The sequence below is a fragment of the Capsicum annuum genome, chromosome 8, assembly GCF_002878395.1.
Source record: "Capsicum annuum cultivar UCD-10X-F1 chromosome 8, UCD10Xv1.1, whole genome shotgun sequence".
NCBI classification, from domain to species: domain Eukaryota; kingdom Viridiplantae; phylum Streptophyta; class Magnoliopsida; order Solanales; family Solanaceae; genus Capsicum; species Capsicum annuum.
This window is the reverse complement of record NC_061118.1, coordinates 156,060,443-156,085,342: the sequence shown is the minus strand read 5'-3', so window position 1 is coordinate 156,085,342 and position 24,900 is coordinate 156,060,443. Positions and strand designations below refer to the sequence as shown.

At 32.4% G+C, this 24,900-nt stretch overlaps 3 protein-coding genes and 1 non-coding gene across 6 annotated transcripts; 3 read left to right on the top strand and 1 right to left on the bottom strand.

The window, feature by feature from the left end:
* Positions 1–3,771: 3,771 nt before the first annotated feature.
* On the top strand, positions 3,772–6,926 carry LOC107871168 (WAT1-related protein At1g09380). Its single transcript, XM_016717991.2, has 7 exons — positions 3,772–4,090; positions 5,057–5,119; positions 5,216–5,332; positions 5,478–5,730; positions 5,828–5,986; positions 6,286–6,437; positions 6,547–6,926. The coding sequence occupies exons 1-7, from the start codon at positions 3,915–3,917 to the stop codon at positions 6,734–6,736; spliced, it is 1,110 nt and encodes a 369-aa protein (XP_016573477.1). The 5' UTR covers positions 3,772–3,914; the 3' UTR covers positions 6,737–6,926.
* Positions 6,927–12,124: 5,198 nt separating this feature from the next.
* Positions 12,125–15,744, top strand: LOC107871167 (ADP-ribosylation factor 1). Of its 2 annotated transcripts, none has more exons than XM_016717988.2 (7): positions 12,125–12,322; positions 13,136–13,296; positions 14,246–14,316; positions 14,782–14,901; positions 15,075–15,193; positions 15,311–15,392; positions 15,472–15,744. In XM_016717988.2, the coding sequence occupies exons 2-7, from the start codon at positions 13,149–13,151 to the stop codon at positions 15,475–15,477; spliced, it is 546 nt and encodes a 181-aa protein (XP_016573474.1). In that variant the 5' UTR covers positions 12,125–12,322; positions 13,136–13,148; the 3' UTR covers positions 15,478–15,744. The 2 variants fall into 2 exon arrangements, with proteins under 2 accessions (XP_016573474.1, XP_016573475.1); XM_016717989.2 differs by having other exon boundaries at positions 12,242–12,386.
* Positions 15,745–16,826: 1,082 nt separating this feature from the next.
* LOC107871166 (ABC transporter I family member 20) lies at positions 16,827–21,170 on the bottom strand. Of its 2 annotated transcripts, XM_047394768.1 has the most exons (8): positions 21,001–21,166; positions 20,637–20,808; positions 19,658–19,791; positions 19,074–19,193; positions 17,957–18,052; positions 17,702–17,854; positions 17,536–17,613; positions 16,827–17,310 (listed from the first exon to the last, which is right to left on the bottom strand). In XM_047394768.1, the coding sequence occupies exons 2-8, from the start codon at positions 20,803–20,805 to the stop codon at positions 17,071–17,073; spliced, it is 990 nt and encodes a 329-aa protein (XP_047250724.1). In that variant the 5' UTR covers positions 20,806–20,808; positions 21,001–21,166; the 3' UTR covers positions 16,827–17,070. The 2 variants fall into 2 exon arrangements, with proteins under 2 accessions (XP_047250724.1, XP_016573473.1); XM_016717987.2 differs by having other exon boundaries at positions 20,637–21,170.
* A 1,095-nt stretch (positions 21,171–22,265) lies between these two features.
* Positions 22,266–22,338, top strand: TRNAF-GAA. Its single transcript has one exon. It is a non-coding gene; the product is annotated as a tRNA-Phe (tRNA).
* The last annotated feature ends 2,562 nt before the right edge of the window (positions 22,339–24,900 follow it).

Below are 24,900 nucleotides of genomic sequence, written 5' to 3'. Positions count from 1 at the left end.
AAGTCTGAAATTTAGTATCGTAAAACATTTAATTTCCAAATTAAACTCAACTTGAGAATTGAGATACGTACAGAAAGATGGTCCCAATCTGATTTGTCTTAATAATTAAAATATACTCTTATGTATTACTACATATAAAGTAGTAGTACCTTTTTTCTTTGGTTGATGAGTTTCAGAAACGTGAATTACTATTAACTATTATTTGTCTCAAATTGTATAGTTGGATGATGTATTATAATAATTGTAACCTCTAATTATTGTCTTTACAATAATTGTTTTTGAAACGTAATTGAATTATTATTGCCTTTATAAATTGCCCTTTTGGATGATGTTTTTGTTTATTACGTGACCTCTAAATTAAATCATGATAAGAACAAATTAAAGAAGCTAGCTACTGGCTAGCTGTGTTTTGATTTCAAAGCATACGTACTTCATACGACACAGAGTGAACAATATAATCCCTTACCTGAATAAAATGTGAAATTTCTTCACAATCCTTCATCTCCAAGTGAACTACATGCACAAATTTCTTCTCCTTTGTTTTTTTGGTTCAAATCATTAATTAATCTAATTTATAATTGATATCGGTATAGTTCAAAAGAAAAATTAAGACTTCTTTTTTTAATTATTTGTGTAATCATAATGATATCTTATTTGACTAATTCAGACTCATGTTATGTCAGCTTATATAAGGGGAAGGGTAATCTTTACTATTGAGTGCAAAGATGACAGCTCTTTATATTTTTTTCTTTCTTCTTACCTAAACCACGAACAAATAAAATTGTATCTTTATAAATCGTTAGATATGTATCATTGTTCTTTTTTCACATACTTTTTAGTAGATAATTTCTTCATCTCAAGGAGGAATATAATTGTTAGAGCTTTAGTTGGTTAAAACGTGGATCTTGCATCAAGTGCTAACCACCTCTCGTGACAATAGAATAATATAATCTCCACCTTATATGAATGATGATTGGAACTTGGAAGGAAAAAGTGTACAATAACCCCCCTAAGAAAGGCATGAGCTTTCTTCATTTATAACAGTGGTGTAAGTCATCATTGATTCATTGTCATCACCATTTGAATATCCTCTAAATTATTCAATTAAAATACAATCAAGAAAAAAGAGAGAAATGTGTTTTGGGATAAACTAGCTCAAAGATACTCTTAACATAATGTGATATTATTGTCCATTTTGAATCAATAAGCCCTCACAGTTTTCTTCTAAAAGGACTTACGAACACCATTAAGAGCGCATACATATTACACGTAGTTTCTCAATCTTTTCAGCTATCAATGTTAGATTTTGCTCGCATATACCCAACAATCTCCTATTCAAACTAAGTTCAACACGACCCATTATCACGGGGTCAATTTTTGAGATTTGATGTATGACACCCACATTGTTTGAGTATTTTTATAGCAACCGAAGACTGCAACAACTTTTTTTTGTATGTTTGCCTCTAAGCTCGCAAGTAAACCAAGCCCCACCCATCATCTACGCGTATCGTACACTCGTCTCGCTGAATCTTGACTCTAATACTAATTTATCGCGTCATTTGAAAGATACTTTGAAAATATAATATTGTTCGATTTAGATCATTTTCGTAGGATATTTTTTTATAAAAAACTTACATTTTATACAAAATTTCCCAATTTTTTTAGCTAACAATGTGCGTAAACACTATATCTATAATATATTAAAAGTGTGAACATCCTTATAAAAGTGATTCGAACTTTTTACCCTTCGTTAAAACATTCTCCTTCAGACAAAATCGTCTTTTTACTATTTTTTTCAAATTATTATTATACATAAATACTAATAATATATATTTTTGGAAAAAAAAAAACCAATTATTAAAAGAGTCTTAATCATAGTACCTTATATTTGACAAATAAATATAATCATAGAAGTAAAAAAAAAATTACTTTATTAGTCTAGGGTTGTACAATTTGTTTGAAATAGAATTCAATATATACACTAGAATAATAAATTTGTCCTATTTTTGGACAATTGCTTTATTTTTTAGGGAAAATGAACATCTAAAAATATGTACAAATTATTTAAAACTTTATTTCAACGTGTGTCTATATAAGCAATTGCCATATTGTACTATATTATGAAGCAATTCAACGTGTGCGTATAAAGCAATTGTCATATCTAAATAACAAATTTATTTTCTACTTCTACTATATTTTTTGATTTTGTTTTCATTCAAGTCGTCCTTTAGGGTCAAAACTTCCTCTCAGGCAAAAATTATTTTCATCGAAGACGGGAGCTTTGCGATCATTATCATATTGTTTTGTTGTAGTTTACAGATTGTATATGAATGTTGGTTGACTTTGAAAATATTTTTGTGTAAAGGTTAGTTTTAATTGCATTATTTTGATATCTTTATTATCGTATTGTTTTATTTTAATTTACAAGTAGTAGATGAATGACGGTCGAATTTGAATCATTTTTTAGTTAAAGGTTAGGTTTAACTGTACTGTTTTAATATCTCTATTAGTATATTATTTTTTGATAGTTTGCTGATCGTAGATTAATGTCGATCAGCTTTGAGGAATTTTTATGTGTAAAAGTTAGATTTAATTGTATTGTTTTGATATCTCTTTTATCGTATTGTTTTGATATCTCTAATTTGAGAAATTTTTTATGTAAAGATTAAGGTTAGTTGTATTGTTTTGATATCTCTATTATCATATTATTTTGTTGTAGTTTACAGATGGTAGATGGATGTTTGTCAGTTTTTTGAGAAAATTTTTATGTAAGAGTTAGATTTAATTGTATTATTTTCATGTCCCTATCATCATGTTGTTGTAGTTTACAGGTGGTAGATGAATGTTGATCAGCTTTAAAAAAAATTTTGACAAAGTTTAGGTATAATTAAATAAATTCTCCATCTTAACATATTCAAAAGTTGTTGAATTTAATTATTATACTCATCGTTATCAATTTAAACAAATATCCTATTTAGTGTAACGTTTGAGTTTATTAAAGTGAGATACACGTGCGAGGCGCATATACCTAAACTATTACTTAATAAAGGAGTATTCATTATATTTTTTTTTTTCATACATAAGCCAATACTTACATTCATTCCAATGATCTTGCAGACTAAAGCAATCATTTATATCTCTACCTAGCCATTAATTCCCAAAGGGAAAAAAAGAACAAAAACAAAAAACAAAGAACAAAATCCACTTTAATCTGTTGTTGTACATTAGATGAAAATATGACTTTACTTTAGTACACCGATAGTCTAATAGAAATTGTATACTACAGTACCATTTAGGTCGTGTAATTACATATTTTATTTTATGCTGATAATACTGTAAATAATTTTTATATTATGATGAAATATAAGATATATACATTCAATAGAAACACCAGTCCAAATCCAAAAATGGAATGAAACCGTCAAAAGTAGTCTCTCCATATTTTTGGTGACATACACAAAAATGCTTTTAGTCTAAGCAGCTGACATGTCCAAATGTAATAGAGTTTGATTGCTGCAAGCTTTTTCAAAAAAAAAGGCCAAAGCTGGCAATCACTAAAGATACTATTAACTGAAAGTTAACTTTATTCCTCCTCAATATTCTTGATCTTATGCAAGAATTTAATGGCAAGTTCTATGCATGAAAATAAGCTACCATGTCTTACAAGTAACCCACCCCGCCCACCCCATCCCATCGACGGTTCTTCTTTGTTTTTTAGCCCTATAATATATACAGGTCATCATTTCTTGAACTTCACAAAAAAAACTTTAATTTCCTGTACATATAAATATCACACATAGCAAACACTTCTCTCACGCTTTCATTCATTTCTCTTCTTTCTTCATTTTCATTTTCTTCTTGTTTCCTCAAGAAGTTGTGAATTTGGAGAGGAAGAAGAAATTAAAATTTTCACAATGGGGAGTGATTTTTTGTCTTTCTTGACTATGGTAATTGTGCAGTTAGGCTATGCAGGGATGAACATTATCTCAAAACTTGCTATGGATTCAGGCATGAACCCTTTTGTTCATGTGGCTTACAGGCAAATATTTGCTACCATTGCAATTGCACCCTTTGCTTATTTCTTGGAAAGGTACACGATAATATTATTGGGCCATAAATTCAATAACCTAGCTACAGTCTGTAAAAGTAACCATTAATGGCTTCTATTTTCTCTCCCAGCTCTTTTTCCAAGATTTTCACTACCTGCTTAATTGCATGCATATATTCTTAATTGTTTTTTCATTATTTTAGTAATTAGCATGCTTTAATTTGGTTGGGTGATTTTTTTTTTTCATGACTATATTTTTATGAATTCTTGAAACCGTGCAAAGGGTTCACGAAATAGTCATGGCTTAACTAGCTTGCTTCTTCATTCGCATCTTCTTTATGCCTTGAATCTTGCACTTTCTTGATTTCTTTTTTATGCTTTTATCATTTATTTGTTCTTCTTGTTAAAAAGAAAAAAAGCATGTACTATCTTTTTCATTGTGATGAAGAAAGAGAAAACAAGATTTCATTGTGTAGTTACAAGGCTCAAACCTTGCTGATCTAAACTCATTTAAATTTACCTACTATTACCATGTATATATACTCTAGACTTCTTCAGTACTACTTAAAAAAAAATGATAAAAGAACCCTCATTTGTCATTCTCAAAGATTAAAAAGTGCACTAGTACATACAGAACTGTAGTTTACTTGTACGAAATCAACTATAGAATTATTAATAGTCTTTGACCCTTTGTTATTCCAATCTTGTTGTTATCCAGCCTAGTTTAGCCAGAAATATAATCACATAACGCTAGCAATTTACTGATGTCTGATATAGTATAAGAAATAAATATAGCACTAATATTTTGGCATTGAACATTATAATTTGAATCTTCAAGTGAAATGAAAATTTTTCTCAGTAAGGAAATTCTTATATTGTATACTACAGTATCTTCTCTAACTTTTTTCTATGCTCTTTAAGTTTTTCTTTTTTGGATGAGTTACGTGCGTTTTTTTCTATTTCGTTTAATTTCTGATGTGGGTTTTTACGTATATATATACTTTGCAGAAAAACAAGGCCAAAGTTAACTTCATCCATTCTTTTCCAGATTTTCTTGTGCTCTATCTTTGGGTGAGTCTTTTCTTCAAGAACGTAACTCTCTTAGATGCAGAATTTTGGCTTTGAAGTTGATAAATTTTCTGATGAAAGTCTCAATTATTTTGGCAGGGTTAGTATGAACCAAATAACATACTTTGTTGGCCTCAAGAATACCACTCCAACTATTGCATGTGCTTTGTCAAATCTAACCCCAGCTGTCACTTTCCTTCTAGCTATTCCTTTTGGGTAATCATTCCTTCTAATTATCATGATCTCAAAAGTTACTACCATCTTGTTACTAGTACGTATAGTCGTGAAAATAAATTTTAAAAAAAGCAAATAGCAATGTTAAGTTTCGTTGTTCACTGTTGTATATATTTATTTTTGTCAGGCTAGAAAGAGTGGGACTTGGGACTAAAGCAGGGCAAGCAAAGATGTTAGGAACAATATTATGTGTAGGAGGGGCTATGTTTTTATCATTTTACCATGGATCTATAGTTCCAATGGACCAACCAAACATACACTGGAAATATGCACAAGACATGACACAAAACAAAGGCAGCAGCAACCATGGAAATTTCATATTAGGTCCTTTTCTCCTCATAGTTAGTGCTGTTTCTTGGGGAATTTGGTCCATCCTTCAGGTATTAAAGTCAAGTTATAATTACTTTCTTCGATATTATTCTACTTTAATTCTTATTTTCTAAATGGTATATTGATAATGTTAATATTGTTGGTCAGGCAAGAGTAAGCATGGTGTATGCAGCTCCCTACTCTAGCTCAGCATTGATGTGTCTAATGGCCAGTTTTCAGTGTTTGATTGTTGGCATTTGCTTTGATCATAATCTATCTGATTGGTCCTTGAGCCATAGCATTAGAGCTGTCTCTGCTATTTATGCGGTACGTCTTATAACGGCTTCATCAATTATATGTCATATTCGTCCATATTAACTTCTATATGATGACGGTGTAAGAAAAATTACGTTATTAAATCGCTTAATAGATCTATATGATGATACAATAGTGAAATTAGTTACTTAGAAAGTAGAATAAGACCACTTGCTACGACAACTGCAAAAATTATACTATAAACTTTCATTGTATATATATATATATATGTTACCACCATTAATATTATTAACAGAGACTTACAATTTTCTAAAAATGGTCTAACTCGATCCTTTAACTATATTTGACAGGGAGTGGTGTGCACTGCATTAGCTTACTGCTTAATGTCATGGTGCATAGAAAGAAAAGGTCCTTTGTATGTTTCTGTATTCAATCCCTTATTGCTGGTCATTGTGGCTATTCTTAGCTGGGCTTTGCTTCAAGAGAAAATCTACATCGGAACGTAAGTTACTATTATTAATAGTGTTACAAATTAGTCATCGTTATCAATTTGATCTCTCTGAATGCATCCTTCTTTGATTAATTAGTGTGTATTTCCAAAAAAAAATCAGGGTAGTAGGGTCAATTTTGATAGTTTTGGGACTTTATGGAGTACTTTGGGGGAAAAACAACGAGTTGAAGCCAGTCAAATTTGATGAAGAAATTGGTGATCATGAAGAAAAGCAGAAAAAGGAGATGGAAATGCAGTTATATGAAGGGCAAAAGCAACAAGGCAACATTATTGTTCATGCCACTAAATAATGAGAAAGGAAAAGTGAACACATTAAAAATGCATGTATGGGGGCTAAATTTTCCTAATTTTTCTTTATCAAGTAGTTGTAGAAGAATAGCATTTAGCTGACCAAGCTTAAATTGCTTTTCTGTATCATTACATCCATCACTACCATTGCTTTCTATTGAAATTAAATAGGTAGACTCTTTCATTCTCTTATTTTATTTTTCTTTAAATGCAAAAGCATCTACCCCAAAAAGAGGCACAAAAAATTGTACTGTTATTGTTTTCTTCTTTTACCAAACTTTAAAAACATAAAAATAGTTAATAAATTTGTGTTCTTCTTCATCACTATAACATACTCATACTCAGTGTAATTCTATAAGTGGAGCAGCATAAGGATGTAATGCTCGTAGATTTTTTTTGGAGGTAGAAAAATCATTAGATTATTCACGGAGTAAGATTCTTTTAGTGATTTGATCGATGACAAGTTAGAACACTCAAGAAAATCTTTTGATACGTTTACACACATGTAATCATTTATTGAAATATGGAATTTGATTTACAAATAGAATAAGATGTTTCTTAGATATAACTTGATACACGAATAGCCTATAGAATTCTTGGACTTATACGGACTTAATAGGATAAATTACATTATATCATAATAACTTAACTTATCATAATTATTTTAAATCTCAATTCTTTTAAATAATTACATAAAATTCAAATTGTACTTAAAAATTTAAATATATTAATAAAAAATATGATGTATTAGTGTAAAATTAAGTAATGTATCACTATAAAATTAAATGATGTATTCAAAATAATGTGATGTATCTGTGTGGACTAAATCAGGAATTTTTAGAAATTTTGAATAAAAATTGAGATTGAAAGTATTTAACTTACTTTTACTATCCCACCCCTCAAGTACTCCACAAGTTTCATCCGAACCTATTCAATACTATTATTTTAGATCAAATCATATAATTGGTAGATAATTTCAACTATTGTTTTTTATTTCAGAATAATTTGAAGCCGCTATAATCTCTAATATAGCCTCTGTCATTTGAGTGAATATTTTTGTGTGTACCAAAGAAATTGCCATCGTGTAATAACCTGTAAATCACTTGAGACGTAAATAACACTAGGCAAATTCCTGTAACAGGTTCGACTCATAAAGCATTGGAGGGGATGAACCATTTCAACTATCAAGGATTACTATAACAGAATAATGAAAATTTTCTATTATTAGAAGCCGCACTTGAAAATAAAATAACACATGGTATGAAGCAATTAGCCCTTTAATTGAATTAATCGGACTACTCGGTCAATAGAAAAGTGCTCGTAAAAAATCTAAAAATTTCTATTTGTTAGTCCCAGAAAGTTTTAAAAAAATTCAAGTTTGCCTTGCACATTTGACTTGAAAATCAAATTTTGGTATGAAACATTTCAACTATTAAGGAATACTATATCAGAATAAATGAAAATTTTCTATTATTAGAAGTAGCACTTGAAAATAAAATAACACGTGGCATGGAGCAATTAGCCCTTTAATCAAATTAGTCAGGCTATTCGGTCAATAGAAAAGTGCTTATAAATTATTGTAAACACCTAATTTTTGATCCAAACCTAATATTTTTATATCATTTTAATGTTTAATAATTTTTTATTATTATTAGGCATTTTAAATTTATCTTATTTTTTAAGGTTTGTTAAAAGTTTTGAAAACTACAAAAAAATAGAGTAACATTTTTATTTATTTAGTTATATATTAAAATAAAAAATCCTTTTACTTTTAATAAAAAATCTAGTGATATTAATATTTCTTAATCATATTTCTAAGGCAAGTGTTTAACTTATTTATATTTTTATTAATTTTAAATAGATTTTTATTATTTTATTTTATTTAAAATATTAGTTAATAAAAAAATTATCCTAAATACCTAATCTTCCCACACCCCACAATTCCCACTAAGCTACCCCATCTCCCACTCTCTCCACGTCCCACAACATTCTCCCCCATTATTCCCTCAACTCCTAATTCACAAACACACTATTATATAAACCAACAAGACAAACACTTAGAGGGAGGGAACATTACAAAGGAGAGAAGAAAAAAAAAAAAGAGGAGACTAGAAAAAGTTGAAAAACAAGGTTGAGAAATAACAAAAGGCAAAAACACTTGAAGGAAACAACCAACGGAAAAAGAAAACACAACAAAAAGGAGACGAGTTTAGGACTTCAAATCGAGATTCCGATGATATCGTCTTTGTTTCTACATTTGATTAGTCAGGTTCTTATTCAATCCCACTCCATTACTTTTTTTTTTGTAATTTTTATTGAGAATCAAAGTATGAATAACATTGTTAAGATAATTTCATGTAGAGTTTATGTATCGTATCTGGTTTGCTCGAAAATTTATATTTATGTGTATGCAGCGGGTGATTTCAAGATATGGATAGCTTAGGAATGTATGGACTTCAGCTATATGTATATATTGATATATTCTTTCTTCTTTTCTAAAAATTTAAATGGTCACTAGTTATATTCGTCTGAGAAGATGAAATAATTTTTTAAAAGGTTAATACAACTTCTTTAGTTTTGAATTACTAATTAGTCGGTGTAAACTTAGAATGGAACGTTTCATGTTTGTCGATGCTTAGTTAATCCCACGTCTGTTTATCAAATTTTTTACTTTGTCACTACGTCTGGATCCCATTCAATGAAATTACTGCTCATTTATCTTTAATGCATGATAATTTCATATATCTGAGGACAACGGATATAAATCTTCTTAAGACAATTCAATAAAATTATGTATAAGTATTAGTCAGATTAAAAAATGATGAGCAGTGGTTAGATGTTGGCCATTTTTGGCACAAGTCTAGCCTGTTGCTTCACTATCTAGCAAACAGTAAAAAAGGAACACCTTTGTTAGTCTTAGTGCGACAATCTAATATATTAAGCTCTCGCTATACACTGACCTTGAAAAGTGAGGAGTGATAAGGGTGCTTTACTGACGAGGGCACCTGCCTATGTTCTTAGTGTAGAAAAATTCAGATCTAAATCGTTGAGTCGATAAGTTGAAATCTTCTAAGGTAGCAAGTAATTGATAACACACTAAAATAGCCCAACAATTTTCTTTAGCACAAGAAATTATTTTTTTTTTTTTTAGCCAAAATTTACTCTCAATTAATTAAGCTTCCATATAAATATTAGTAAATAGTGTCTTTGGCAATGTAGAAATTTATTAATGCTATTTATAATGTTTGGATTTGAAGGAAATTAAAACTGTCCATGTATAGATAGTGAAAACGGTAGCATGCAAGGTTTAATTTGAGCCTATGTGTACATAGTATTATATTTGTATGCATGATGTCTATGTGATATTAATGCAGATTTTTTATTTTGCATGAGCTATTGTTTCATTTAAGAAAATTCGTGAATTTGATTGGAGTTAAACGGCTAGAATTTGATGATATTAGTTTGTACCTTCGTTAAGCTTGAAATCAAGTATTTGATAATTATTTAGTGAGTACAAATTGTTAATGGCCGGTGTGAATCAAGTCAATTAAGCATTAGGCTAACGGCTAATTCTAAATAAATTTCTTCAAGGTTATGACAGTAAGTTTTAAGACGTTTGAGATCCGAGTTGATTTACAAAGTATGGTAAGAGTGATATGGGGTACATGTTCACGTTAAACCCCGCCGTAATAAAAGAGAGGAAAAACTCATTTGCGAGGAAACGAATTCGAAAAGAAAGATTTAGGTTCTTGATCTTTAGAAAATTAAGAATTCAATATACAAGTGAAAATTAACGATGAATTTGGAAAGCCCTGCTACCGATCATTCGTTATAATAAAATTAATCTCCCGTTTGAAGCCAATTGAATTGGGTTAGGTAGATTTTAAACCTATTAGGTGCTTATTTAGACTAGAAAAATGGGACGATCCACAAAGACCTCAAAGGCGTGAGAAATACATCCAAAACTCTTGGTAAGGACGAAAAGTACTACTACGATATAAACCACGCATCAATACAGTTTTGAATATATTTAAAAAATAAATAAAAGCGGGATAGAAGTCACTTTTGGGCCGACAAATATTATATATCCAAAAGATTAATTTAAGCCAGACATAAGTCATTAAAGCGACCATGCTAGAACCACGGGACTCGAGGGGTGCCTCACACCTTCCCTTCGGTCAATAGATTTTCTTATCCGAATTTCTAGATCGCAAACCAAAAATTATGAGTCATTTTCTTTTGAATGGAGATTTAATAAGATGACTTGAAACACCCAAACTCAATTCCAAGTAACAATTCTGTAAATAAAATAATCTCTATTCAAAATGTCACTTTAATTGAAAAAACTCATTTTCTCTAAAACCAACTCCCTAGCGGGGTCGGATGCAGAGAAAAAAAATAAGGGTGTGACAAGTATCTAGAAACTTCTATTTGTTTGTCCCCAAAAAAAAATTAGAAGAATCCAATTTCTCCTTATACTAACTTGAAAATCAAAATTTGGAATGAAGCATTTCAACTATTAAGAATAGTTCTATAACATAGTAAATGAAAATTTTCTATTATTAGCAGTCACACTTGAAAATAAAACAACACATGGTATGAAGCAATTAGCCCTTTAAATGAATTAGTCGGGCTACTCGATCAACAAAAAAGTGCTTGTAAAGAATCTAAATATTTTTATTTGGTAGTCCTCAAAAAGTTTAGAAGAATTTAATTTTGCCTTGCATATTTGACTTGAAAATTAAATTTTGTGTTGAATTTGTGTTTTATCAGATTTTTTATCAAGAATATTTCGATGTGGTTCTTTAAATGTAACTTTTTTAAATATAATTATATCACTCAATTTTAACTTTTATTTTTTAAAAACACTAGCAAAATCACTCATTGGTAATTTATTGACATCTCTAAAAAATAATATCTTTCATAAATTAAATTTCATCTACTAGCTATTACATGCCATGACAAGTATATTTTTAATATTTGAAACTCTTCAAGTTGGAGCTCAAGATGGAGATGGATTTGATTATATTTTATATAAATAATTATTATTCAATTTTGATAATTTAAAATTTAATTATAGAAAAATTTTTCATTTTACATAATTATTAAAATTTTCAGTTTTGAGTCTGGCGAAATATATAATTAACTCTCAATAATTTTTTCTTATTTTAAGTGTGTCGAGATACATAATTAGTTTTTGATACATTCATTGAGCTATATTTTTTTTTTTGTAAAGATAAGTAATTAGCTCTTGATATATATATTTTTCTTTGTAAGAATAAATAATTAATTTTTGATATATCTAGTGAAAATACATAATTAGTTGAGATTTTTGTAATTATTTGTAAGGATAAAAATGTGTATAAATATGATAGATAATTTGAAAATTGTGAAGGTGTCAAAATATAATAGGCTGGCTGACATTAAGCTACGTAGTGATATTCCTTGAGGCTTGCGTTACCCCGTTATAACTACATGAGAAGCATCCAAACTGGCCATTTCATTGTTTGTCAACAATTCCAGAAAAGGGCAGTCATTTCTAGATCTGCCCCTCTTTCCCCTTCCACATTCAGTCATTGTTAATCACTGTAAGATCGACCTCTCTCTCTCTCTCTCTCTCTCTCTCTCGGTTGTTAACAATACAAAGTTTATGTATGTGTGTATCTCTTTCTTGATTTACATGTTTATGGAAATTGGAGATCTGGATTTTGCCTTTTGGGATCTGGGATTTGTATAAAGTTTTCAGATTTCTCTGTATTTCTATTGATTTGATCGTGATTGGGTGTCAACTTTTTGGATTTGGTTTTGATTAATGGATCCGGATTTTGTTATTTGTTGTGTCTATGTCCCACAATCCGATTTAAGTATTGGGTTCCCGTGATTCGTTTGATCGCTACGCTTGTTGCTATGGATATCGGTCGTCAATTAAGGACCATTGAATTTTATGATGAAATCTTTATCCAACAGTTTTTTTTTTCTTTTTATAACGGTGGTGTCCGGGCCACCTCGACTAAATCCACGGAGTTCCTGCCACCTCCCACTAGCAACAAATGTCGGGTAACTCAAGGTCAAGACAGATGGAAAGGATCACCTAATATTTTTTAGATACACCATGTTAAAAATACCAAGCCATAATTGGGATTTTCTGTTGGCTTGAGATCACAATTTTGTTCTGATTTTTAGTGACTGTGCATTTATGCAACCTTTAGATACATTAATTTGTTGATTTAAGCTTTGGGGGGGGGGGGGGGGGGGGGGTTGAATGTGAATGCCTCCGTTGAGATTTAGCGATATTGTTAATCAATTCCCTAGTGAGTATTGTTTTATCACCCCAGATCCCCTGAACACATTGATTTTTCCTAAGTTGTGTGGTCATTTGAGTCTTATTTTTGGTGCAACAGGCATTAGAAAAAGATGGGTTTATCATTCGGGAAGCTTTTCAGTCGGCTGTTTGCCAAGAAGGAGATGCGTATTCTGATGGTTGGTCTCGATGCAGCTGGTAAAACCACCATATTGTACAAGCTCAAGCTGGGGGAGATTGTTACCACCATTCCTACTATCGGTGAGTTATGTTATGTGTTCTATAGAATGGCGTCTGTCATTGTTTTATTGATTGCGTAACTGATAGATGGCTATTATCTTAACGTTTTCGTTGTGTTTTTTGTTATGAGTGATTTCTGCTGTTATTCGTGTTTTTTGAAAAATTCATCCCTAAATTATACCAGCAATTAAAACTGCACCCTTATAGTATCCATGTGAAAACAAAGCATCCTTGATTCCCAAAACATCAGAGCATGCCAAACTTCCATCTTCAGCATGTAGTTCGATACAAGGAACCCTTTCTAGATTTGTTGATAAACCAGGACAGAGAAATCTATTCAGCATATACCGGGCAAGGAAATTTTTGGGATGTCACTTGCAGTGATTGAAGGTTACATTAGTTTTTAACAGTGTGTAGCAAAAGGAGTTGTAACAGAAGGATGTCTATTGTTCAAAGAGATTGTTTAAGGATGTTTTCAAGGTGGTAGTATAATTTAAGGATGCTTTTTACCATTAAACTGTTGCTGTTCTGTAGCCAAAAATATATGTAACTTGAATAAGTGATTCTTTCTGTTGTGTGTGTATTGATGGCAAGGAATTTGTAAATTATCTGCTGATATGTTTTGGAAAGGGGCACCACAGTTATCTGCTGATATGTTTTGGAAAGGGTCAAGTGGTGCACCATTACATCCCCTAGAGGGGAAGCGAAGGAGAGAGATGCTCTCTCTTTTACATGAATTACTAGCTTGCTTTATGTATATTGTAACAGAAATTTGTCTCATGTTCTGTTTTAATATATATTTAATATTCTGAATCCAATTATTGCGGTTAACAGCTATGCACTCCAATTATGTCCTCTGTTTTCCACAGCATGGTTGTTCTGCTGCAGTCTGCTGATATACATTTATCTTAGTTGTGCTTATCAAAGCCATTGCCCTTAATGTGATCTGTAATAACTCTTTCTTTAACAGGATTCAATGTGGAGACTGTTGAATACAAGAATATAAGTTTCACTGTCTGGGATGTTGGAGGTCAGGACAAGGTACTAAATTCCATACACTAAAATGCAATGTTCTCTGCATTATTCGACATTAGTCTTAAAAAGTGACGATTCATTGCAATTTTTTCTACTTTCACTTTGGCTGACTTCATGCTTATGCATTTCTGGTTTTGGAATTAATTTTTTTTCTCAGATTCATCAGGTTTATTTTTCTGATTTTCATTAGATGTTCTTACTCACCAAAATAACAGTAACATAAAGCCAAGAAATGGACTTTTGTCCTGTATCATTGAATTCTATATTTCTCTGCTGCTATCAAGTACCTAGAATCTACAGTTCTGCAATGACTTCTACTTGATGGATGGACAAGTGTTATCTTGTTCTATCTAGTCATCTTGTAAGACATGTGAATGGAGTTTCACCTTTAGATACTTTGCCATGACTTTTCTGGAAATTGACGTACTTCATGTTGTATGTTGTTCCTTGTCAAATTTCTTTCACTTCCAGATCAGACCATTGTGGAGGCATTACTTCCAAAACACACAAGGACTTATCTTTGTGGTTGATAGTAATGATCGTGATCGTGTTGTTGAGGCTAGAGATGAGCTGCACCGGATGTTGAATGAGGTATGCAACACACACCTCTCTTTCTTTCGGTTAAGACTTATATCGTGTCGTGGGGAATCCACATGCCTGGTGTATGCACAAGATATATCCAGAAATGTGCTGTGGAGCACTTGGAGTTGGTTCCTTTCACTGATACACTCTATTTTGAATGAATTTTGCCAATGTATGTATAGGATGAACTGAGAGATGCTGTGCTGCTTGTGTTTGCTAACAAGCAAGATCTTCCAAATGCTATGAATGCTGCTGAGATCACTGACAAGCTTGGTCTGCACTCCCTCCGTCAACGTCACTGGTATGTACTATATGGTGTTTACTTTTCAAGTATACGCACATATTAAGCATGGTGCTGTAGATTGATATAGCTTGCATGTGCTACCAAATGTTGAATCTCTATGACTTTCTATTACAGGTACATTCAGAGCACATGTGCTACCTCTGGAGAAGGGTTGTATGAGGGGCTTGACTGGCTCTCAAACAACATTGCCAACAAGGTATGGGAGTGCAATATCATATTAGATTTTATTTGGCACTTTAATTTGCTCTAATGTTCCAACGTCCTTGTTTTTGCAGGGTTGAACATTGAGATCCATGATTTTTGCAGCTATATTTTTGTCGATATAGACTTCAACAATGTCTAGAGCACTTATGTATGTGCCTACTGATCTTTCTTTCACGAGATGGATCCACTTATCGCTATTGTTTTTCAGTACATTTGCCCTTTCTTTAGAAGAATGGTACTTTTTACAGTAACTTTAGTTGAATTCATGTAATATTTTGCACTCTGGGTTTACATATTCTCAATGACTGCTTTTTTGTTTTAATCAAAACTAAGGTTCTCTTTCAGTTGTGGTTGGTTTAAGTTAGTGCTGCTTTTCTATTCTGCTGGTGAGCAGGTCTTTACTATTCTTGTTTTATCTACTAAGCAAAGTCCAATGCTAGTTTGTTGCGTTGAGAAATTTGGGCCGTGCCCGGTCAGTGACAGCTCTATAACAAAGTGAAGTTCAATACTCCCTCCGTTTTAAAGAGAATGATTTATTTTTCTTTTTAAGTCTGTTTTAAAAGGAATGATCCCACTGTTTGTTTGCTTTAACCTTTCACGTGACATGTGTAAGACCACAAGATTGAAGGAAATTTGGGTACATTTGACATCTCTTTAATTTAAGACCACAAGATTCAAAAGTTATTTTTATTTTCTTAAATTTCGTGTCAAGTCAAATTAGGTCATTCTTCTTTAAACAGAGGTAGTAATGTTTAAGCTGTCGGGGCACAGACGGGGTAATATTACTCTGGTTGCCAGTAGCGTGGATACTTTGTTGCCCTTGTGATATGGCTTTGTTCTCTTTAAGCAATCTGCAGAATTGTTGGTACATCCATTCGCGAGGAAATGTATGAGTTACGGTCTTTTTTAACAATTAACGAAGCAATTCAGCATGGCACATTTGCTTTAGTTTTACTGCTAACCGCAAAAAGCAGTACATCATACTACATTTTAATTTGGGTTGGCTATGTCATTGAAAAATATATCAAACCCCAATGCCTTCACAGTTGTACACAATCGTTGGAAACTTAAAAGAGTTACTTTCACCAACTCTTAACTGACTGCCAATAACTACTACTCTCTGTTTTTCCTCAATAGCATCTTATGTGCTACGCACATTGAGCTTTAATGTCAATATTTTTATGACGCTCCTACTGCATATATATATATATATATATGGGTTTTGTAAGACCTACTTTTGCCCTCCTATCATAATAGCTTGTTTCACTACCATATCCTTAATTCTTCATTCTTCTCCATAATTCAAACTTTTGGTTGACTTGCTCTGGAATTCGTAATTAACACAATATCGTATGGGTATTCCATAGAAGCATGAGACCTCAATCACAATTTGGGCTCGCAATGTATTGATAAAGGAGAATCATAATGGCGAAATATCATCGAAATTTCTAGTTTACCACAATTTTGACCAAATCAATTTATAATATCACAGCAGCGAGATATTTATACAAATAAATACCATAGATAATTCTATTCTACAATTCGAAAAACTTTATTAGTCCTACTTTCATGGTCGTCTGACCAGTAAGAATGAAATAGTAAAATATGTTGACACCGGTTTCAAAGAAGTGGGCGGCATTTTATTTTTATTTTTTTTTTTATTTTTTTTTTTATCTTAGAACACGGTTTGAGCTTAAGAAAAAATTTTCTTCACCAGCAATAGTAGAATGTAGTGTTCCACCAACCCAACCATTGTTCAATGGACGACCAGCAGCACGAGCTGGATCTCCCCCTACCACTCGAGTGCCCTCAACTTGTTTTTCGTACTCCGGAAGGCCCTTTGCCTTTCTCTCTTTCCTTCGTTTCCTCTCCTCATCTCTTTCTTTCCTCAGCCAACTCTCTACTGTCCTCTGTATATCCAGGGAGAACAACCATGCAAAGTTCATATGAGAAAAATTGTCACAGTATATATCATGTGCTTCAGCAGTAATTTCCAGGTATTAGATGAAATCAAACCATCTATCGATGTGACCTCTAGCTAAGCAGTTAGAGATGACATATATTTGATCTTTCAAAGAAAACCCACATGAGGTTCTATTTTGGATCTCACATTTTCTAAATACATCAGAACTTACCATTAGTGACAAATTGCTGATCTCCTTCACCTTGTCCATCGGCATTGCTAATTGCAGCTTCCCACGAGCCACATATATCTGCAAATAATACAGTTATTGTAACCATCACACTTCATTAATTTCTTAAGAAGTTCAAAGATAAAACAAGAGACAAGTCAGAACTTACTATATGAGAAGGCCAATTCTCAAGACCATCAAAAATGTGTGTTGCATAAATTATTGTAGCGCCTCGCTCTTCACATTCTTTTATCAGAAATTTCAGAAGATCAGCCCTTGCAAGAACATCTAGATCAACTGTAATCTCATCGAGAAGAAGCACCTAGACAAACAGGGGGCCATCTTATGTCATAATCATCTTCAAGTAATTTGTAACAGTTTGAAGGTAACTGCTCTTACTCAGTGAAAGTATTTGCAGATATACCTTGAATGGTTTCAGAAGACCCATACATATCTGCACTCTTCTTCTTTGTCCATCGGATGATTTGTGCATTCTCCAGGACAAATCGATACCAAGAACCTTCATCAACATAAAATTAATTTAGTTGTTTGCACACTAGATGAGTTCACCAGAATCAGCTTTATTAAAGATAAATTACTGTAGAAGGTAACATCCACTGAAAAAGTTAAAGAGGTCTAAACATCCTTCCGTGCACGCTTGTGCATATTATTTAATCCCAATAGCAATTTTTATTATCGTATAAAGTTAGAGCACTCCTACTTGTCATAAGAGACTGATTTCTGATTAAGCCTGGAAAATTAGAGAGAGATTCCAGCATATGGGCAACACTTTATCAGTTTACCTCAAAACAGTAGCAGAAAAATCTCAAATGTTCATAGGTTTAGTGCTGCTATGCTTAGAGGATATTGGAAAAGAATACCAAAGAGGGATTAGAAGCACAAATTAATATACAGCAATAGAAGTTCTCAGGAACTTTGAGATAAAGATGAGAACGAAGTATACCAATTGCCAAGAGGGCCATTTCCTTTTCAATTTGATGGAGAGTTTCAGAGTTATTCATCAAACAATAAACTGAGACATGGATGTCTGAAACCATTTTTTTTCCAAACAATTTCATCATTGATCACACCTGGTGTTCGAAACAAGTGAGTGACTCAACAACTATTCTCTATTCATCTATCTCAATCATCTACACACAGTGGTAGCCTTTCTTCATGCCAAAAAAGTATATGAAACCAGAAATGGATAATTCTATTCCCTAGAAGGCCCTGTCCACCTGAAATCTTATCAGCTACCATTTTACCATGCCTTGGACTTTGTGTTACATGCGTATGTTGAAATTTGGTTAACAGTGTGAACATTTATGCCCAGTGCAGACCTATCAAGACCACATTTTCCAAAGTTCATCCAACGAAGAAGCCAATTGCAAGTAGAAGTGATGATTTGACCACTGCAGATTCTTTTTGAATTGCCGTAGCTTAAAGGGCGTAGTTATAACAGCAAAAAGTTCAGCAGAACAGAAGCCCCATGGGACTTCTATAAATTCCACGCAGAGAACAATTGTTCTTTTTATCCGTACCTTAATTAGTTCATCTCGTCTTTGTGGATCAGTTCCTGGAACACCAAAAATCATTTTCTCAGCGGAAACATCCATTTGAATAGGCACCTCAAATCCAGCAAATGCAACTTCTCGCCTCCACTGCAAAACAGAAAGCACAACAGCACTTAGTTTTCTACTTTGGTTATCAATTTCTGAATTCACAAGTTCGTTTAACAGATGTGGCACATTTATCTTTTCAGGAGACAGGTATATCAAGCGTAAACAAGATGTTAGCACTGTTAAAGCGTGTTACTTTTATAACTAAATTGTTCTTGTAATGTACTATATTACATGTAGAAACTAGCAACAAATAAATGAGAAACCAAGTTAGAGAGATTGAAATTTAAAGATGATTCCAAATAGAACTCCGACTTAGCAAGTATGTACCCTTCGTAAACATAACAGAAGAGAACTTATTTCAGCTGGAATTTATTGAATTGTACATAAAATGACAAACTGCCAAATTCCAATACATGCAGTTAACAAACTAAAGAAGAAAACAGACCTCGAAATATAACAAATCATGAAATGATAATTGAGGAACAAAGCAAGAGAAGAGACACCTCTCCACCGAGATAACTGAGGTCTCCAGAAGCCGTTAAAGCAGTGTCATGAAATGCGGATCTTCCAAGCACTTTAACCATGTCTGGTTCTACCATGTGCTTTCCTCCCAATATCTTCAGAATTGTTGTCTTCCCTATCAAAAGTACATGCATTTACCCAACATTAGATGTCTCTCAGATCTCAATCAAGCCTTTTATATTAAGCGTGTCTTGGTAGCGCAAAAAAATGTTTATTTCGTGTTCAGGTAGCTATGTCTTCTACATTTTCTAGCAAAATGAGCAAGAGAAGCCCTCTCCATAATGGATGCAACTCATTTTCCTGTATATATATGACAATTCTTACTCCATACGCTCACTACAATAACAAAAAGAAACAACAACAACATACCCAGTGCGATCCTATAAGTATGGGCTGAGGAGGTTAAGAGTGTACGCAGACCTTACTCCTACCTTGTGGTCGGGCCTTTCCCCGGACCCTGCGCATAGCAGGAGCATTAAGTGCACCGGGCTGCCTTTTTTTAAAAAAAATAATACTACTAAAGAGTTGTCAAAACACTATCATTTTACCTTATCTTGTACATTGTACAATTACCCTGGGTTAGCACCTTTTATATCTAATCAAAAGGTGGAAACATGATTAAAAAAATGATTTCCAAGAGCAAGTTTTTCAATGAGAAAAGAAAGACATCTTCATGTAGAAGTAAGGTCTAACGGAAACAGCCTCTCTACAGGTCTGCCTGCGTACATCCTGCCTCCCCAGACTCCACTTGTGGAATTATACTGGGTATTTTGTTGTCGTTGTTTGTTTGGGGGGGAAAGAAAGTCATTTTCATCAATACCAGAGTCCAAAGACACTCTAAATATCGGAATTGGAGACAAAAGCAAAGATAAACAAGTTTAAAGTAAACCCTTTTGAATTCTTGATCATACTAAAAGAGGTGCAATTCAATATAGGGAATTAAGAGGAATAGAATAGAACCTGCGCCGTTGGATCCGACGAGAAGGCAGCGATCACCGGGATAAAGGGTAAGGGAGAAATCATCGATCAAAGGAGTAGATCCGGGAGGGGGATGGCCATCGATACCAGGGTAGGTGAATCTGAGCTTGTTGATCTCTACTGATGGCTTCTTCTCTTCCCTTACCGCCATTACCTTTCAAATGTTCGATGAAATGCCCAAGAGAACTTGAGTAAGTACTAATTCAGCTTGTGAGATTGGCTAATATAGTAGGCAAAAGAAAAATAAAAAAAAGGTATGTGAATGTGAAGATATGGGAGATTTAGCCATGGCCACGTTGTTTACTTATTTCCCATGTATATATACTTTTCCTTCCAACTACCATACCTGCAACGCCTCGACGACTGAAATGCAGTTCCTAATCCTAAAAAAATAGTACTACTTACGACTTAATCTCTGTTCGGTTTTATTAGTTACGTTTTACTCCAAAATATGAATTTATATAGAAAAACGCGGAGGATTCAAAATAGTAAAATACAAGATTAGTCGGATAAAAATATTTTGTTGCTTTCAAGGTTTAGTTGGTATTTGTTATGCATTAGTCGTAGTACGGTAGTTTAGAGTTAGTTGTCATTGCTTTTGATTATTGTATTTCGAGTATCACTTCTCCGGAATTTGAACTTGAGACCTCAGTTCTCAAACTCTCAATCCACTTTATTGATCATTAGGTCATACCATTGCTATAATCTTTTTCATGCTGACACAATGGGAAAAATATCTTAAAGTGTGGGTCAAAAATTTATGCAATCTAAACCTTTAGAAGCGCAACCTAACAAGTAAACAAATGAATCATTGAATTATTTTTGACGTATATAAGTTTTTATTGTATCTTATTAAGTTATCATTTTTTTAATTTTTATGTCCACATATAACATATTATTTGTCTCGAATCGAGCTATCGGAAACAACTTTTCTAATTCACCTTAGGTAGTGGCAGGTCTGCATACACTTTACCCTCTTCATACCTCATTATGTGGAAATACACTGAGTATGTTGTTATTGTTGTTGTTCATATATAACATATCAAATTTAAAATGTCTATTTAAAAGTATTTTAATAAGATTTTTCAAGATTAAAATTGAGATAAATATCAATTCAAATTTGATGGATTGAAATGGGTTAACTAATAAAAGATCAATAATTAACCAAATTAGAAGGAATTGCACAAGTTATAATTTGATGGACTAATTTTACTATCTCAATAAATATTTCTAAATTTCAAATGTTAAATCCACCTTTCCTTTATACTTGTATCAAAATAGATTGAAGATCTTTTCTCTTTATCTTATCTACGTGAAAGATAACAAACAATCAAATAAAACTAACCTCCTAATTTTAAATATGAAAATAATTTTTTATAATCACTCTATATATTAAAAAAAAAAAAAAATTATCTTTTCAACTTGTATAAAAAGATAAAAAACAGTTAAAAAAAGAAGAAGACAAAAGCAAAATTTTACAGAATTACAAAGTTGAATGTCCTCTAAAGACTACTCTTTGATAATTCCTCCATGGTCCTATCCTAACCCCAAAAATAGATGGTTTTTAACAAAACCCTTGATCTTGAATTTATAGATTCGTTCTGCCAACAAGCGGGGATAGCTCAGTTGGGAGAGCGTCAGACTGAAAATCTGTAGGTCACGTGTTCGATCCACGTTCACCGCATTCTTTTTTAGGCTTTTTTTTTTTTGGTGCTATTTATATGGAAAGCAATTTGCCGTGAGAGGCCAAGAAAGAGAAGGATTCAATACAAATGGCAGCTATTTACAGCCTTTACATCATTAATAAATCGAGAGGGCTTATCTTCTGCAAGGTGAAATCAAATTCAACGCTTTTCACCTTAGGTTGCACGGGCTCTTAAAAAATGTCGACACATGGGTGTGGCATCATTTTTGGCGAATCCGAGCAACATTAAAATTCAGCTTAGGTTGTTTTATTTTGTTCTTATTTGAGAACCGGAGGCAGATGTTGTATTTGAAGTTTATGGTTCCATGAACCGTATAATATACAATGACTCCACCTCTTTTGAGAATAATTATACACTTCAACACAAAATGAACTTTTTATTTCTGAAATTGCCTTACGCTGTGATGTTTAAAAATCTACTCGTTTGTTTGGCTTGAGTTTTTCGCTGAAGAAAGTAACCTCGGTTTAATTGAAAACCCACATAGATGATGGTTTACATATGATAAAAGCCCCATTTGAAATTTTTTAGGTCATGGAACTTGAAAATTATGGATGATAAGTGTGATCTTTGTTGCTGATGACATTGAATTTATATATAGCTGATTTGATCAGGCCTAAAATGTATAGATACCACATGGAGGTCCGATTTCGTAGATGGTGTGCTAATTTCAAGACCTATGGAGCATTAATCACTTTGTTTCGATTTATGTTATGGTGTGTACATGAACATGTGATTTACTTAGTTTTGACACATGCATGATGGATATGCTTATTATTTGTAGATTAAGGCGTGAATTAGGTATCTGTCTCTAATATTCATTTGTTTAGTTGACACACGAAGTACGGAAGTACCAAGGCTTTTAGACATGGTTTAGGGCCTTGAGGCATTGCATTCAAATTGGAAAGATAAAGTTCTAAATGTGTCCCTTGTATAATTTATAGTCACGTCATTTTTCAGACTTTTTCTGTGCCTATTTTTTTGTGTCCTGTTACAATTTTTGTCCATACTCCTTTCCCTAGTCTTGCAATTGTGCTTTAGATGTCTATGAATTTCTAACATCTTTGGAAGCAAGTGGTACTTCCAGATGAAGAAGTAAAAAAAGGCCAATGCAATCTGCAATATTTTTTCTCTATTTCAGAGAATGATAATTAATACTATCAAATAGGAAACAAATAGTAGCTGCTAGGCATGCATGATATTTTATACCAAGACCTTAAATATTCTTAATCTGAATATAATTTGCAAGCAATATCTAACTAACCATAATTTTTTTTTTTAATTTTCATTTTTTTTAAAGAAAGAAAACACAAAGTAACAACGTGAAACAAACTATCAAGGCATAATCTACTGCTACCAATTGGAGCGAAACTTTATGTATCGAAAGAATTTCAATTGAATTCTCTTAATTAAAAAATAATTTACCTCCGTTTTGGATATTTTGCAGGCTGAAAAGAATGGAGGTTTATCATGTCGGAAGATTAGGATAGTAACGTCTACTCAGACGCCAACGCAGTATAATATCAATAATTCTACTTATTAGAATGTAAATACTAACTGCAGGGGGCAACTACTGTTGCTATCAATGTGTGTACAGTGGCTCTGCTACAAATTACTTTCCTGTAGACGTTAAATAAAAAATATTAATATAACTATCATTTGCAAAAAAAAAAAAAAGGAAATATATAATCTTATGGCAAAAGCATGGTACAAAAATGATTTAGATTGAAGATTTGAATCTCATATATGATATTTCTGCATTTCCTCAATCTCTAATTGAATGTTAGGTGTGCATTCTTGCATTTTTTTTAAATTTTTTTTTTTTTGGAAATCCCTCATTAAATTATTTTTATTAGGAGTCATAATTTTTTACATACAATTCTATTTTTGCCTCTTTTCTCTTTGTTGTTTGATCCCAATGTAATCGAAAATGGATGAAAGAAGAAACTTCAAAAAATAATAGTAACAGCTGATTAATTATCTGAACTTTAACCTTATAATAAAATTTCGATTCTCTTCTTTATATTCCTTTTTCCATTTTTCCTTCCTCTCCCCACAATGTACCCATAAAAAAAAAGGTTAAAAGATATGGAAAGGTTAAATATAGTTGGAGAGATATGGTGGTCAAATTATAGTTGATTGTTTCTCTGGGCTACTGTTGAGATGGAATAAGTTTTTCTCATTTACTTCAATATAAAGATGTATCATGTCTGCCTCACTGTTTGTGACTTTTGCATTTTCCTCCTCTCTATGCATCCAGGTTGGGCCTTTCCTTGGTGTTTCTGAGTGCCATGAATGGATATTTATTTCCTACACGATTTCATTTTTTCTTGACTATGTGCTGCTAGACTTTGAATGAATTAAGGATTACACTAAGAGTCATCGGAATACTAACAGAACCAAGGTTTACTACTTAAATTATAAGATCATCATACATGTGTAGTTTGACGAAATATACTCCCTATGTTATGCAACTTATTCTGTTTGTAATCTTTCAAAATCTACTTCTTTCAAGTTATGACACTAAATGCCCCTTTTCATAG